This window comes from Urocampus carinirostris, chromosome 6 (genome assembly GCF_059441175.1).
Source record: "Urocampus carinirostris isolate Australia breed hairy pipefish chromosome 6, RoL_Ucar_1.0, whole genome shotgun sequence".
Taxonomy (NCBI): Eukaryota; Metazoa; Chordata; class Actinopteri; order Syngnathiformes; family Syngnathidae; genus Urocampus; species Urocampus carinirostris.
Genome location: NC_142354.1, coordinates 27571814 through 27587749, shown reverse-complemented (window position 1 = coordinate 27587749; position 15936 = coordinate 27571814). Strand labels below are relative to the sequence as shown.

Genomic DNA, 15936 nt, shown 5'->3' with positions numbered 1-15936 from the left:
GAAATAGTTCAGTTGATGTGTAATGAATCCAGAATGTATGACATTTTTGTTTTTTTAATTGCATTACAGAAAATAAAGAACTTTATCACAATATTCTAATTTTCTGAGAAAGTCCAGTATATATGTGTGTGTGTGTGCATGCGTGTATATATATATAGCTTCAGCAATAAATATAAACTATATTTAAGGAATTAGTGGTGTATATAATGTGTTTTCAATAAGTTTTTATTTTCTCACTCTAATTTTCAAACAGATGTTGTTTTCCTCTTTCTCTTACATGATGTACTGCATGTACAAAAGTATGTATTTATGCATTTTACATAATATAATAAATATGTACGGTTTTGCTTTTGGATGTTGTGTTGCAACATTTGGTGTTCTTGGAATCGTTATTTGTTTGGCCTGCTCATTTTTTTTTTTATGATAATCATACAGTACACCGAAAGATATTTTCTAGCGTTGAGAATAAGAAAGTGCGTTATCTAGCGGGGATATGTAGTATTGCAGTTAACATTTTGCCAACTCCGGCTAATATGTTGGATTTAAATAGTGTGCATTAACCAGCGTCTCCTAGTGGTAAAAAAAACTTCATTAAGAAAAAATATTGTTTTTTATAACAAGAGAAAAAAAGAACTATAACGTAAACATGCATTTCTTTTAAATACGTGGCAAACCGGAAATTAGCATTTATTTGACATAAAATGATCCTCATTAGAGGGAGCTGATATGATTGGCTACTGCTTGCTGCTAAGGCTACCTTCAAAAACCTTTCTTCACTTATTTTCCACAAAATCACAATAATTTTTCAACAAAACAAAAAACCTATAGAACATTGTGAAAAAAACGTGTTCCACTGCAAGATCATTTTGGGTATTATCTTGTTATTTTCCGCTCTGAAAATGCTGGTCTACTAGAGATCCCAAGAGCCAAGAAGAGAACCGCAGGTTCGCGAGTGTTCTCTATTTGGGCGCCGGTGATGTGGAATGCTCTGCCCCTGAGATTTGATCTGCAACATCAGTGGAACTATTTAAATCTAGGCTTAAAACACACTTATATTCCATAGTTTATGATTTGAATGATATATGTTTCATGTTGACGATATCTGTGTAGTTTGATATTGCAACATCCGTTGCAGCCTGGTCATCCTGGAAGGGGGAGTATCTTGTTTGCGGTAACTTCTCAAGGTTTCATTTTCCTTGCCCTCATGTAAGGTTTTACATCAGAGGATGGTGTAATAATAATCTGTGTGACCCTTTGAAACTTTTTGTGATTAAGGGCTATTCAAAAAAACATTTCATTGTCGTTTTTCTTTATTTCATTATCCTCTTTATTCTTCTATCTTTTTTCCTATTTTATTTTGTCACAGTCCTGTCAGTTGTTCTCTGATTACCCTCACCTGTGCTCACTCCTTCAGCCCCAGCTGCCACTCGTGTCCTAATTACCCCTCTCACTAAATGCTTCCTCACCAGTCACTATTTATCAGTCCGTCAGCGAACTATCCGCCCGTCACCAGCCCCTGGCTTCCCAATCGTCTCCAGTTCCCTGACTTGTTCCGATCCACAACCAGGCTTTGTCCCCCTGTCCCGGCTACCCGACTTGTCCCGATGCCAGACCACGCTTTGTTCTCCTGTCCCGGCTACTTAACTTGTTCCGGTCCCCTACCACGCTTTGTTCTCCTGTCCCGGCTACCCGACTTGTTCCGATCTACGAACACGCTCTATTCTTCTGTCCCAGCTACCCGACTTGTTCCCATCCACGACCACACATCGTCCTCCTGTCCCGGCTACCCGACTTGTTCCCATCCACAACCACACTTTGTCCTCCTGTCCCAACAACCCGACTTGTTCCCATCCACGACCACGCTTCGTTCTCCTGTCCCAGCTACCCAACTTGTTCCGATCCCTGACCACGCTTTGTTCTCCTGTCCCAGCTACCCGACTTGTTCCGATCCCTGACCACGCTGTTCTCCTGTCCCAGCTACCCGAATTGTTCCGATCCCTGACCACGCTTTGTTCTCCTGTCCCAGCTACCCGACTTGTTCCGATCCACAACCACGCTCTGCTCTCCAGCCCTGTCTGTCCGCCTCGCCACCTGTCACCATCCGCAGGGGATTCCTGTTCCACCTGCCCAGCCAGCACTAGAATGCTTCTTTTTCCTCTCTCCCTGATCCTCCGATCCCTTAATATAGTGTTGTGAGAAACGTTACACAGTTGGGTCCACTGTCTGTTCCGGTCGTGACATATTTGACCTTCCCACTATTCTTTCAGAAAGAAAAAAGGGAAAATAATGATTCCTTTGAGTCTCCATACTATGTATACTTCCGTGTGCTTTTAGCACTTGTTTTCGGTTGCACAACACCAAAAAGAGACATCTTGTCAAATATTACGCACAGTACCTTTGAGGACGAAGTTTTTTTCCCGAATCCATTTTGACTACTGACAGCAAGAAATTTGTTACTTTCACCACACTTATCGCCAATAATATTCAAATACTGCTTCCACCCTGCCTCTCCCAACCTATTTGATGCATCAAAAATTTAACATTGCAACCCTTGAATCTGTACCAACCTTTTTATCAGCCCATCGCTATTCAGCCTGTGTAAATAATACAACAAACGGTAGCTACATGTCACAAAATAGAAAAAGAATCCCCCCTTTATTTGTGTCACATTTATTTTTCTCAAAAAGCCCCCATTGGGACGATGTAACATTCTGCAGGAAAAACTATTTGTTCAAATTGCAGCTGCCACCACCCCACAATATTTGAAATGTTACTCCAACGGATTAGAAAAAAGGAAGCTTTGTATTTTTGTTCACAGAGCAATGACGATAAAGATGGCGATTTTCGGGCTCTCTGTGAAAATCCGCGATGGTGTTGAACTCACCAAGTTTCATGAAGCATTGCCGATTTTGATTTTGACTCACTTCCATGTTTGGTTTTAAAGCTGCAGCATTAATTCTGTTGCAATGAAAACCAAGCTCGCTACCTAGAGGAGTAAAAAAACAATGTGCTTCATGAAGCTTCATTTTCTCCTCACAGAGCAGTATTTCTATGCCATTACCGTCAATTCAATGCAGAACACTGTAACACAAAAAACAAAGCGGACTTTTAAAAGAACAACAATTTGGTTCAACTGGCATCAACTCTGAGACCAATGGAAAAGAAATCCAAGTCCCAAAAGTCTAAAATCCGCCACACGTGTGCGGAGAAACGAGGTTTGAAATCCTCACGGACTTCGTGTTGACTGAAAGGAAGGCGACGAGCTTTATTTATTTCCTGCCGTCTGCTTGGTTCGTTTCCGCGGTGACGTTTTGGGAGAGGCTTTTTCTGGAAGGTAGAAATCACAAATTTTGGGGGAATGGATTTTAACACAATTGATTTTTAATCAATGGAGGATTTTTGTAGTATAACTCACTCATGGCATTAAGAGTCTCCTGAGGAATCCAGCTGAGGTCCACGTCGTTCATGCCTCCAGTTCCCTTCTCTATCTTAATCGGGATTCTCTTTTTCTGAAAGACAGTATTCAAAACCTTCTTGTTCATCCAGTAAAAAAAAGAAATTTAAAATTGAGTGCATAGTGGAATGTTATTATGTAAAGCAGGGGTCACCGATGTGCCCCATGAATCACTCTAATGCAGGGGTGTCAAACTCATTTTAATTCGGGGGCCACAAGACAAAACTAACATTCTCTCAGGGGCTGGACTAGTAGATCAGAGGGATAGAGAAAGAGAGAAGAGAGAGAGAGAGAGAGAGAGAGAGAGAAACGGGATACAAAGAGAAATAGTAAGAGAGGAAGAAAAGAAAGAAAGAAATCCAAAGAGAAATAGTGAAAGAGAGAAAAGAGAAAAAAGGAAGGGAGCAAAAGAAGGTAAAAAGAAAGAGACAGAGGAACAAATACAGAAAAAGGGAGGAAGAGAGAGAGAGTGAGAGCAAAACAAAAGGGATACAAAGAAATAGTGAGAGAGGAGGAAAAGAAAGAGAAAGAAAGAAATCCAAAGAGAAATAGAAATAGTGAAAGAGAGAAATAGGAATAGAGAAAAAGGGAGGAAGAGAGAGAGAGAGAGAGAGAAAGAGAAAAAAACGCAAGTACAGCGTTTGTGAGAGGCACCTGGCTTTGGCAACAACAAGTGGACACATTTCAACCTGCAGCTCGTTTTTCTCTTGTGCTTCTCCTCGTGTTTTCTCGCGGGCCAAATTCAATCCCTGACCAGGCCTGATCCGGCCCGCCTGTTTGACACCCTTGCTCTGGTGCCTTTATTTAAGGTGTATTTTCTAGTGGTTGACTGAGCCTGTTTAAACCCTACTTCAAATAACTACAACATGGTAATAACATGATAGGATTGCGGACAAATGTATCGTGTAGGTAAAATTTATCAGTTGAAAGATGTCGGAGTCATACATAATTTTAAATACAAAAAGATCAAACATTGTATCACAAAACACATTTGGGATGAACAGAAAAACGATTTATTAGTAGAAGTGCAAAAAAATCAATCTCTTACTGGATTGATCAGTCTATATGTTGTAAATGATGAATTGGATTAAATAAACTATGTTATCAAATCGGACATTTTTCATATTCAAATAGTAGAATTCATTAACAGGACAGTGTGTATTTCGCACCTAGTGGCAAAACAACCTTATTTCATAAAAAGAAACGACATTTAAATAATACATGAATCATAAAGGCATGCAATTTTGAAAATTCTTGTAGGACAAACATTTTGATTTTTTTTTTGACAAAACATGAGCCTCACCTACAGGGAGCTGGCATAATTGTCTGCCATCTTGCTGCTACTGGTACCCCAAAACCTTGCAGAAGGCTAGCAATTTTTTTGAAGAAAAGTTGTGCAATTTGGTCACTTTGAGTCTCCGTAGTTTGTATTCTTCCCTGTTCTTTTTAGCACTCTTTTTCGGTTGCACTACACCAGGGGTCTCCAACCTTTTTCAAGCCGAGAACTACTTTCTGTTACTAATTACTAAAATAACATTTTTTCATGTTACTAGTATGCTGTTACTTTGTTATTACCTGGTTAATTATTGGAAGTAGGGTTAAATAGACTCAGTTAACCCCTAACAAATTATATTACTAGGAAAATACGTGGACCCAGCACCAGTGAGCTATTTTCAGAACAGGTCTGCGGGCACCTCAGCTGTCCTTAGAGGGCACCCTAGTGCCTACGGGCACCATGTTGGAGACCCCTGCACTACACAATACAGTGACATCTAGTGGTCAATCGCACACTGTTATTTTAAGATTTAGAATAGAGTTGTCGTCATTGTCAGTGATTACAACGTAGTGTACGTTGTTCAAAACAAGCTTGGACGTGGCACCCCAGGATAAACATTTAGTAAGGGACTTTCACGAAAAAATGATGAAAAGATATATATTAGGTTGGGCAACATTTACAAAAAGCACTTGCAGACAGGCCCATGTAGTAAGTGCAAGATAAATAATGACATTAGCAGCAGGATCAAGCAAAAATTTGAAAAAAAATATGAACAACTGTGTCTATATTTTCTCATTTTTTTCAATAAAAAAACAGATTAATTTTCAACACTCACCGTGCGTGATTCCAAGACTTGGTATATCGCAAAGAGAACCAGCCCCACCAACCCAGCAAGGAAGATGTACAGAAACACTCTAAAAAAAAAAAATCACAAACATTACATTGTATTAAAACATAAATTATGCCTGTGTGTCTGTCGGTTTCACCAACAGAAACAGTTCTCTTTATTTAAATCCAAACGTTTGATAAATGCAGTATGTTTAATGAACAAATGTTTGAGAGATGAGGTGGAATTACAAAGAAAGCATAGTCGATTTATCACATCCCGCCATCCCACACCCTCAGATCATCCTCCTCCCTCCATCTCACTAGATCCACTGCCCGTCTCAGTTCCCTGGGTAGCAGAGCCTTCAGCCACTCTGCCCCTCAGCTCTGGAACTCATTGACGCCTGGCCCCTGGAATTCTGCCACTCGGTCCACTTTCAAATCCGTACTCAAAACTCACCTTTTCAGACTTGCCTTTTCTTGATCATCTGCCTCACATACCGCCCACTTTTAACTCTTTTGTGTTTATATTTGCTATTTGTTACTTGCTTGTTTCATTCTGGCTTTATTGTTGTTTATTACGATATGTACAGCGACATTAGAAGTCCTGAAAGGCGCTTCGAAGTACAATGTATTTATTATTATTTTACAGGGAAACCTAAAAAAGTTAAAAACTATGACATCATTTTATATAAGCCTGACTGCAAACAACGTTTTGCATCCAATTGACGAAATTTAGGCAGTCGTGCTGCATGTGGTCAGCTAATTCACAGTAGATGCATTTTTCCTTAGTGGTTCAAAGGAGATAACACATTTAATTGCGATTATTCACATTTGCTCAGAGTTAATTCAGTTATCCTAGACTTAGATGTACGAAAACATGTAGAGTATGTGTTTGTTGTTTTTGTTTTGCTTCTTCTCCCAATTAATTCTTTCTTAATACAGAGGACATGAATAAGAGGTGATTTTCTTAAGTACACTGAGAGACTAGATTAAAAATTGATTGTACCGTAAATTCCGGACTATAAGCCGCTACCTTTTCCCCAAACTTTCAACCCTGCGGCTTATTCAGTGATGCGGCCAATTTCTGTAATTTTTCTAACGGCAGCCAGCGGCGCTCGAGTACAAAAGGTAAGATTTAGACCGGTGGAATATATGCGCTGAGGAAGACTGCAACTTCTTGGCTTGACTAGCGGCGAGAAATCTTTCACTAAAACTGGATGCATGCGAAAGGCAACTTTTTCGCAAGTCTGCCAGTGGATCCTGACAGTGTGGGGCAGCATAAAAAAATCCACCATCACCAACGGGTTCCTAAAAGCCGGTCTGCTGCTTGACGGAGAGGAGGGCACATAATCAGGAGTGGATGAAAGCGATTATTATTATTAAAGCTTTGAAAACTCTCTTGTGTGTAATTATGTATAATATGTATTTGCAACTGTATATTTTTGTAAAGTATTTATTTGTATTTATTTTGGACACTTATTCTGATATGTTTTGGACGGGCGAATTAAAAAGAAGGGGCGTAACAAATGTGGGCTGACGTGAAGTGGGGACCGGTAAAGGTGAGTGTTTGTGGACACGGCGGACAATAGTGGATATATATTTTTCCCACCCTTATCTTTGGAAATATACACTTTTTTCTTTGGATTACTTTCAATGGGACCCGGACTCTGCCGGTCTGCATCAAACCTTAAGTACCGGTATCATTTTATGTTCATTTTGCCGGCTGTGATTTTTGGACTGTGTACTTTGATGAAGGATATTCAGTTACAATCGCGGGACTTAAAGTCGGGCCTGGGTGAATTTTGTGTTTGTGTTACATTTTTCAATGTGGGCGCATGCGGCTTATATACCGGTGCGGCTTGTGTAAGTACAAAATCGGTTTTCCTCTTAAAATGTGGTGGGTGCGGCTTATAATCAGGTGCGCTCTATAGTCCGGAATTTACAGTAATTAGGTTAAAATAAAAAAACATTAATCCTCAATTATTTTTCTTTATTAACGTTAAAACGTATAGTTTGATAAAACAAAAAAAATTACATAGTTCAGATATTTGTATCATTAGTTTACAATCTGAGTTTACCATTTCAGACTGAATCGAATGAACCTCACAGCTGCCTAAACGCTGTTAATGTTTAAGATACTTTTAGAGGCTACTTGCAAACACAGATGATTTATTTGTACCTTAAACATCAAACACAGGTTGAGTGAGACCGGATTGTTAAAGAGAAGGAGCACACTAAGAGCAGCTAGCATTAGCTAAAAATTACGCTTGTGGCTAATGCTAGTGGCCGGGAGAAGAAAGCTATATGCGTTAGCATTAACCCTTACGCTGCAACTATTTACAGCCCTTGAGCCTGTCACTAATGCTAGCAGTCACGTAAGCACGTTAAAGAGACAGTGTGTAGTGTTTAGTGCCTCCTAGTGGTACAAAAACTGTCATCCAGTAAAAAAAATATTTGAATATTAAGCAAAAATACAAGAACTACATCATACCAGTGTTAATTAAAACAAAAAAAACATAGGTTGAGGAATTTCTGTTTTTTTTTACCGGGGAAACCCTGATTACAGTACATCGGCGACATTTTCTTCCGGCATACTGGCGCCACAATCTGCAATCCATTACTGGCACTTGCGTGTACCAGACAAATTAGTGCCATCTAGTGGCCAAAATATTACACATTTAAGAACATTTTAAACTACTTTTTTATATCTAATAATCAAATTTTTAACCTCGGTTTTAAAAGTGCAAAGGCTAAAGGTTTAGTCAGTAGGAGGCGGTTAGATAGTCCCACCTCATTTGCATGGAAACCACTTGGGAATTTCTTTCACAACGAGATTATTCTCAAAAAAATATTGAATAGCAAATAAACAAGAACAACAAAATGTCTTACGTTTCGCCATCCAGTCCTTCTTCTTTCTCGATGATGGTGACAGTCTGGTTGTAAATGGCAGTCTGAAATATGTGTCCCTGAAGGCAACAGTTGGATAAGATTAGAACATTTCTGAGGTCTTTAAAGCAATGTGGTCCCAAAGAAAAACATATAAATTAACCAAACTTGGTTAGTTAAGTATATGATCACAAAAATATACACAAAAAATATAGTAAACGTACTGTTGTGCTCAGATATTTAAACTTAGACTGGGTATGAATGTTAATCTTCTAACTGATACTATTGAGATTCACAAGAGTTAGTTTACCTAAGTTTCCTTTTTCAATGTACTCAAAATTTAATACAATACTGATTAATTTACAAACATCTAAATTTTAGATGCTTTTAGATTCTAAAAGCTACTTAACATCAGGGACATGATCGATTCTCAAATTCCAAATGACGTGTGGAGGGAGTTACTGGTCAATAACTGAGGCTATTTCTTTCAAATTAATGGATTTTCGAAACTGTAATTCAATACTTCAAATTAATCTGAATTAGTAGAATTCGGTATTTGTTTATGAAGCAATATGCAATTATTTCAAGTAAAAATCAATTTGGTATTGAATAGACTTTCAGCCTCCCTGGTAAGTTCTATTCGAGGGTACTGGAGGGGAAGGTCCGTCAGGAAGTCGAATCTCGGATTAGAGAGTAGTGTGGTTTTCGTCCCGGCCGTGGAACAGTGGACCAGCTCTTCACACTCTGCAGGCTTCTTAAGGGTGCATGGGAGTTTGCCCATCCCATGTGTTTTGTGGACTTGGAGAAGGTATTCCTAGGGAAGCTTTGTGGGAGGTGCTTCGGGAGTATCCGGGCTGTGCGGTCCCTGTATGCCCGGTGCCAGAGTCTGGTCCACATTGCCGGCAGTAAGTCAGAGTCATTTCCGGTGGGAGTTGGACTCCGCCAGGGCTGCCCCTTGTCACCAATTCCGTTCAGAACTTTTATGGACATAATTTCTAGGCGCAGCCTTGGTGGGTCAAGTGGTTCGGTTTGGGGGCCTCAGCAATGCATCACTGCTTTTTGCAGATTATCTGGTGCTGTTGGCTTCCTCAGGCTTTCACTGGAGCGATTCGCAGCAGAGTGTGAAGCGGCCGAGATGAAGATCAGCACCTGCAAGTCCAAGACCATGGGTGACATGCTCCTTCCGGGTTGGAAATGAGATCCTGCCCCAAGTGGAGTAGTTCATGGGGTCTTGTTCACGAGTGAGGGTAGGGTGAAACAGGTGATTAACAGACAGATTGGTGCAGCGTCTACTGTCATATGCGGGCCCTGTATGGATCGGTGGTGGTGAAGAGAAAGCTGAGCCGGAAAGGCAGATCTCTCGATTTACGGGTGGATGTATGTTCCTACCCTCACCAATGGTCATGAACTGTGGGTTATGACTGAAAGAACACAATCCCGGATACAAGTGGCTGAAATTTGTTTTCCCCGCAGGGGGGCTGGGGTCTCTTTTAGGGACAAGGTGAGAAGCTAAGTCATCCAGGAGGGATTCTGTGTAGACCCAGAGCTCCTCCGCCAGAGCCAGCTGAGGCGGCCCGGGCATCTGATAAGGATACCTTCTGGACACCTCCCCGACCTGACCCCGGATAAGCGGAAGATGGGTGGATAGATTCTTTTAAAGATTACAACAGTGTTTCTCCTCGATTTTTACTAGTTTTTTTCACTTATTTGTTTACTATCAAAGATTATGTATATTATATCATAATATTCATTACATATGAATGTGTATTTATTGTACTAACATTATATTCTATATAAGGCGTCTCCAATATGGTGCCCGTGGGCACCAGGGTCCGGACCTCCTTAGATAATAGCTTACCATTGCTGGGTCATTGCGATTTTCTACAATAATATTTTTTTTCTTGGTGGTTAACTGAGTCTATTTAACCTTACTTCATTTAATTACCCAGGTAAGAACATAGTAATAACATAGTATTTAAAGAGTTATGGCATGATAAGTTGTTATTTTAGAAATGTATATCAAACTGCCCTTTGCGCTAATTAGCTACAAATAGTTGCTCTTGCCTTTAAAAAGGTTGGAGATAGTCATATACCATCATGTATTCTACAATAAATCATTAAAATAATTTTACTGTGAGTTCAAATATATCTGCATGATGCATCATAACCGAAAACCTTCCCGGCGTTAGGGACAGAATTAGTAAAACTTGACGTGCTAACCTCAGTGTCATGATAGTTGAGAAGAATGACGAGACCAAAGGGCCGTCCGGCCATGGGCTGAGCTGGGATGAACGAGTAGTCGAAGGAGGCTTGTGCACCGGGATGAACCACCGTGCTCAGTGGCAAAGCTGTAAACTACACATACAAAATAAATGTGCTTGATTCTGCCCAGAAAATGAGTCATGTCTTGGTGGGTTGAAATGTCTATCATATCGATTGCAGTGATTTGCATTGGAGTTTATGAAACAAAAACATAGTTCATTGTACATTCATTCTTTTGCCTTTTGGGGACATGCAGTGGTCCCTCTACATTCAAGCTATTAAGTTACAAAAAAATTGAGAGTTTCTAGCAAAATCTTGCTTGACTTACTAAATAAAACCCAATTTATGAGAATTTCCAGACGCTACCACTAGAGACTGATTGAGACCTTGAAAACAGTTTCAATTGATGGGGTGCTACAACTCTTTTAATTGACACTTGCCTTACGCATTTCTATAACACAAGCATAATGGCCCGGCATTGCAGAGATTGGCGTTTCCGGGCATTCTACTTAAACCAGGTTGTTGTGGCCGTGATTTCTAAAAGCGCCAGGGAGCAACTAGGGAGTGCCAAAGAACAGTATGACCGCATGCAGCTCAAGAGCAGCTTGTACATGGAAGAAGATGTTTATTGATTTGTCTGTATTTATTTGGGGTGCCTTGACTCGAAACCTAGCTAAAGATAATCCCAGAGGTCTAACGCACTAATGTGTAAATTCTCACAAAAATTGGTTCAGCTGCTTTAGAGCCTATTAGCCAAATACGAACACACTTGCTTGGGATTCATATAATAGTTTAGACTAGAAAGACTAGATCTAGATATTGAAGATGAAGCAGAGACAAATCCCTTTGGATAGGTTTTTATTCAAAACACCCTAAGAAAGCAAAAGTGTTGCCATCTCAAAAGTCAAAAGAAAGTTAATAAAAGTAAAAACTGAAACAGTAAAAAGGCAAATTGTGCTGTAAAGATATGTTTGTGTACAAGTTCATTTAAAGCAGTGCTTCTCAATTATTTCCGGTCATGCCTCCCCTTAAAGAAGAAAACCTCATACGCCCCCTCAAGTGAGAATGCCATTGCCCCCCAGTGTAGTGGTGGTGCAGTTGCACTTTATTCTGGGACAATCAAAACAAAGAAACTTAGAGGTCAAACACGCCTCCCTTGACAGAGCCTCAAACCAATCACCCCCGCTCCCCAGAGGGGGGACTGCCTCACTATTTGAGAACCGATTTAAAGTTAAAGTAATGTCGGGAAAAAAAACCCTGCCCTAAGAAAACGCCTAAAGAGTGATGGGCGCCGCCGGCCTACAACACTACATCATCAACAGTATCTCGTGCTCCCTCAATCCTCACGTACCTCGCGTATGCCTCTGTTACGTTAGCAACTGCCGACTTCCTCATAATAAACTTGCATTTTGTAAATACAGTGGAACATTGGTTCTCGACCATAATCTGTTCCAGAACCCTGTTCGAAAACCGATTTGTACAATCACTGAAATCGTTTTTACCCATTAAAAGCAATGTAAAATTGTTTTAATCCATTCCAACACTCTGAATGTTTACCACGAACGTAAACATGAAGCTAATCCAGGCTAATCGTACGTTCGCGTTAGCGTAAACTTCCGTACGAAAGATTACGCAAACATGAACGTGTAAAAATAAAAAAATCAGGTCGTTTACACGTCATTTAGCACCCGGGTCTCCACAACAAGTGGTGAGCGGTCAAAGGATAAAGAAAAGAATTATGAATAGGATTTCTTACCGTTCTGGTGGTCTGCAGAAGCCATGCTCTATTCCCTCGAAAGAAAGGAAACTCGCACACCTTCTTCATATTTTGCTATTATTTCTTTCTTAAATGCAATAGTTGTACGCACTACTCTTCTTTTTTCACCTGAAGCAACTTTGCTGCTTGCACCGACCTTCTTCGGAGGCATAATTAGGGGTTAAAACACTCCGTTCACCGATATTAAAAGCAAAAGCAAAAAGAAGTGCGCGTTCACGTGACAACAGTTCTTCACGAGAGGTGGCGGCAATCTACACTCGTACGCCGCTCAGCATCGCCCCTAGCGTACCGGCGTTCGAACGAAAAGCGAAGCAAGAATTTCTCAAGATTTTTGGTCGAGAACCAATTTGTTCGAACTGAGAGGCGTTTGAAAACCGAGGTTCCACTGTATCATCTTATGTATCTTATTACTGTATTTTTATGTTCAGTGATTTGAAAGATTTGTTTTATGGCAGTTTAGGCTTAGCCTGGATGATTTGGGGAGACAGGTAACAAGATAAATAGTTTTTAATTATTACTCATGGGAAAATTTGTAGAGGAGCCACTTTATAACAACTATTGTATCTGAACCAACTCACGTTCTGAATGTAGAACTGGAAGTCCTGCGGATAACGGAAGGAGGCCTCCAAAGACTCGACTGTGAAATCCTGACTGCCCTTGTTGGTGAAACCCACCAGGAACCTCACGATTTCATTGGCAGGAAACTCTAAAATGTTCATTTACACAAAAGATACTTGAGTATAAAAGTGAGATGACGAAAGCCATAAAAAGAAACTAAAAACTGCGCTCGAGTCCGACACACCTTCCCCAGTCGTGAACACGATTGTCGTGTCGGCGTCTGTGTGTGAAGTCAGCGATTTATCGTCGTCTTCGTCATCGTCTCCATCCTACGAAAAAACATCACTATTTAAAGCTCATCGGAAAGCGATGCTTCTCGATTGATATTTTGGTTACGTACAGAGTTTTGGATCTGGTCTTCTTCCACGGGAATCTCTTCTTCGTCATCTTCGTCTTCCACCTCGTCAACAGATGCATCGGGGTCAACGTCTTCCGCGGATTCGGTGTTGGCAGACACTTGGCCTGCATAAACATAATAATAAAAATATAATTTTGTATAATAATCAGAATGCATTCAAACATAGCTGACCACTGGAACAATTAATTACGCTTTAGTTCTAGTTTGATTAAACAGGCACACCAATAACCTGGATCAATTAAGGCAGTGTTTCTCAGTTTGTTTGTTTTAACCACGCAACACTTTTTTCCCATAAAAAATAGGAAAAAACCTGCTGACAGAAACTATTGAATAATTTGAATTTAGCATGTTCGATTTAATATTACACCTTGTGATTGGCTGGCAACTAGTCCAGGTTGTACCCTGGCCATTGGCCAGTGTCAGCTGGCATGAGCTCCAGCTCCCTCCCAACTCTCGTGAAGATAATGAATTCAATGATACATATATACATTTTAAAATTCACAAATATAGGTATTTTTAACATTCAAATTGCCACTGTATGCAGCCCGTGTAGTCGATGTAGCTCAGGTTGAAATAAATAAATACATAAAGATGTTTACATTTATTTGCAGTAAAAAGAGTTACACCTTAGAGAAACGCAATTATTTTAATGTGAAACTTTTTTTGTATTTATTCATTTATTTCGCAGCATAAACTCAAATGTAATCTAAAGACATTATTAATTACCAAAGAGATACACTTTTATTACCCAATGAGCAGATATTTTTTTTTTTTAAATAATGCAACACTTATGAGTATCATTTTGTTATTTTCAGACAAGGTTTCCCAGCGCAATGGTAAGGAAACAAATTAAGGTAATGGACAATTTTTGGCAAAAATACACCTACATTGCTTTATCTCAGAATAGTTTCTCCTTTGCTATTTATGAATGCAAAAAAAGCATGCCATTTTTCAGTATAATTACTTCTTTCAGTGATGGGGGCGGTATTAGCTCAGGAGGTAGAGCGATCATCTTGGGATTAAGAGGTCGCAGGTTTGATTCCCGGCTACTCTGTGTTATATGTTAAAGTGTCCTTGGGCAAGACACTGAACCCCTAAAGCCCCAGATAGTTGCATGGCTGACGCTGCTATCGGTTAGTTAATGTGTAAAAGGGAAAAAAGTAAAGCGCTTTGGGAGGTCTTCATTGACTTGAAAAGCGCTGTATAAATGCAGACCATTTACATTTATTTACATTTGATCAGCTGAGGAACTGTAACATTCATCCATATCAGTAGGTGGCAAAAGTTAAACATTTTTTCAAAGGTGTTATAGATTGCACCGCGAGAATATGAAAAACAGTCAAATACTGTAAAGTAAAGATCTTGCTAATAATTCTTCACATTTTAAATATTGTTTTAATAATTTAGATTTAAAAAGAACAGAAAAAGGTATGCATTTTTATTCCACTGAACGATTTATAGGATCATTTGTGTATAATTTCTACTATTCTTTGTGAAAAAAATACAACAAAACCTGAAAAAACAGGTTAAATTAGAGTGAAATGTAAATTTACAATAAAATTGTTAACCTATTACACCCTGAGCCACAGTGACCACAAATACTAACAACACCTTCCACTTTCAATTTAAACAACATGATAATTTAGGCTTAAAAAGGTTTAAAGAGTGCCTGGAATTCCTTTTTAATCATTTTAAATAAAAAAGTGTGCCATGGCTCCATAAAAATGGATAAACACTTGATCATTCAATCCTTATATATGTTACAATATGATATTTGTATTGCCAGGGCAAGTTTTGAGGAAAGGTGGGGGAATATTTCATCAAAATAAGGATAGTTAAATCCCATTCAAATAAGCGTGGGGCGGTTTGACCTCTGACGTCACACGTGGCTCCAAATACGAGCTATGGTGACGTGTCCCATTAAGTGCGAGTAGAAAACGTTGTTTCATTCGCACATATAAACTTTTAAAAACAGACAATACATATTAAATTCCTTGCTAGATAATTGCAACTTTTCCCGACCACTTTGGCAATAAGCGTTTACGTTTACCCCAAGCAGACGTCGATCACTTTCATTCATTCTTGATAAACAAAGCAAAAATCACTTTTGACTGCAGTTGGTCAATTCCATAAAGTTTTACGTTTCTTAATATAAAGAAAGACAGTTTAGGAACAACAAAGATGATCGGAATCACATTATCGTGTGGGAAAATTGCCACGTCGAAGTAGTTTGACTTTTTCAGTGTAGAATAAAAAACTACACGGAAAAATTTGGTGTCAAATAACTTACCCGGGCTTATTAAGCCACAAGGGAAAGCCAAGAGGAGAAGGAGCAACACTTTTGATCCAAAAGTGAACATTTTTGCAGCGTGTTTGCAGAATCAAGTTAGTAACACATCAGCGTTCTGCAGAAAGGGAGAGACTCGGTTGAAAGGGGCGGGACCAAAGTCAACTCAGACACGCCCATTAGCTAGGGG

At 39.6% G+C, this 15936-nt stretch overlaps 1 protein-coding gene across 1 annotated transcript; it reads right to left on the bottom strand.

Annotated features, from left to right (window-relative positions):
• Positions 1-2654: 2654 nt before the first annotated feature.
• On the bottom strand, positions 2655-15907 carry LOC148364453 (translocon-associated protein subunit alpha-like). The gene is made up of 9 exons (XM_088337204.1): positions 15750-15907; positions 13442-13563; positions 13286-13370; positions 13062-13189; positions 10665-10799; positions 8448-8524; positions 5566-5644; positions 3416-3509; positions 2655-3327 (listed from the first exon to the last, which is right to left on the bottom strand). The coding sequence occupies exons 1-9, from the start codon at positions 15817-15819 to the stop codon at positions 3266-3268; spliced, it is 852 nt and encodes a 283-aa protein (XP_088193330.1). The 5' UTR covers positions 15820-15907; the 3' UTR covers positions 2655-3265.
• Positions 15908-15936: the final 29 nt, after the last annotated feature.

Excerpts from the sequence above, each read along its gene's own strand:
- LOC148364453 (XM_088337204.1), bottom strand. The coding sequence starts at position 15,819 with ATGTTCACTTTTGGATCAAAAGTGTTGCTCCTTCTCCTCTTGGCTTTC. Across the intron at positions 13,371-13,441 it reads AAGACCAGATCCAAAACTCT|GATGGAGACGATGACGAAGA; the intron begins GTACGTAACCAA and ends GTTTTTTCGTAG. Across the intron at positions 10,800-13,061 it reads TCCAGTTCTACATTCAGAAC|TTTACAGCTTTGCCACTGAG; the intron begins GTGAGTTGGTTC and ends TTGTATGTGTAG.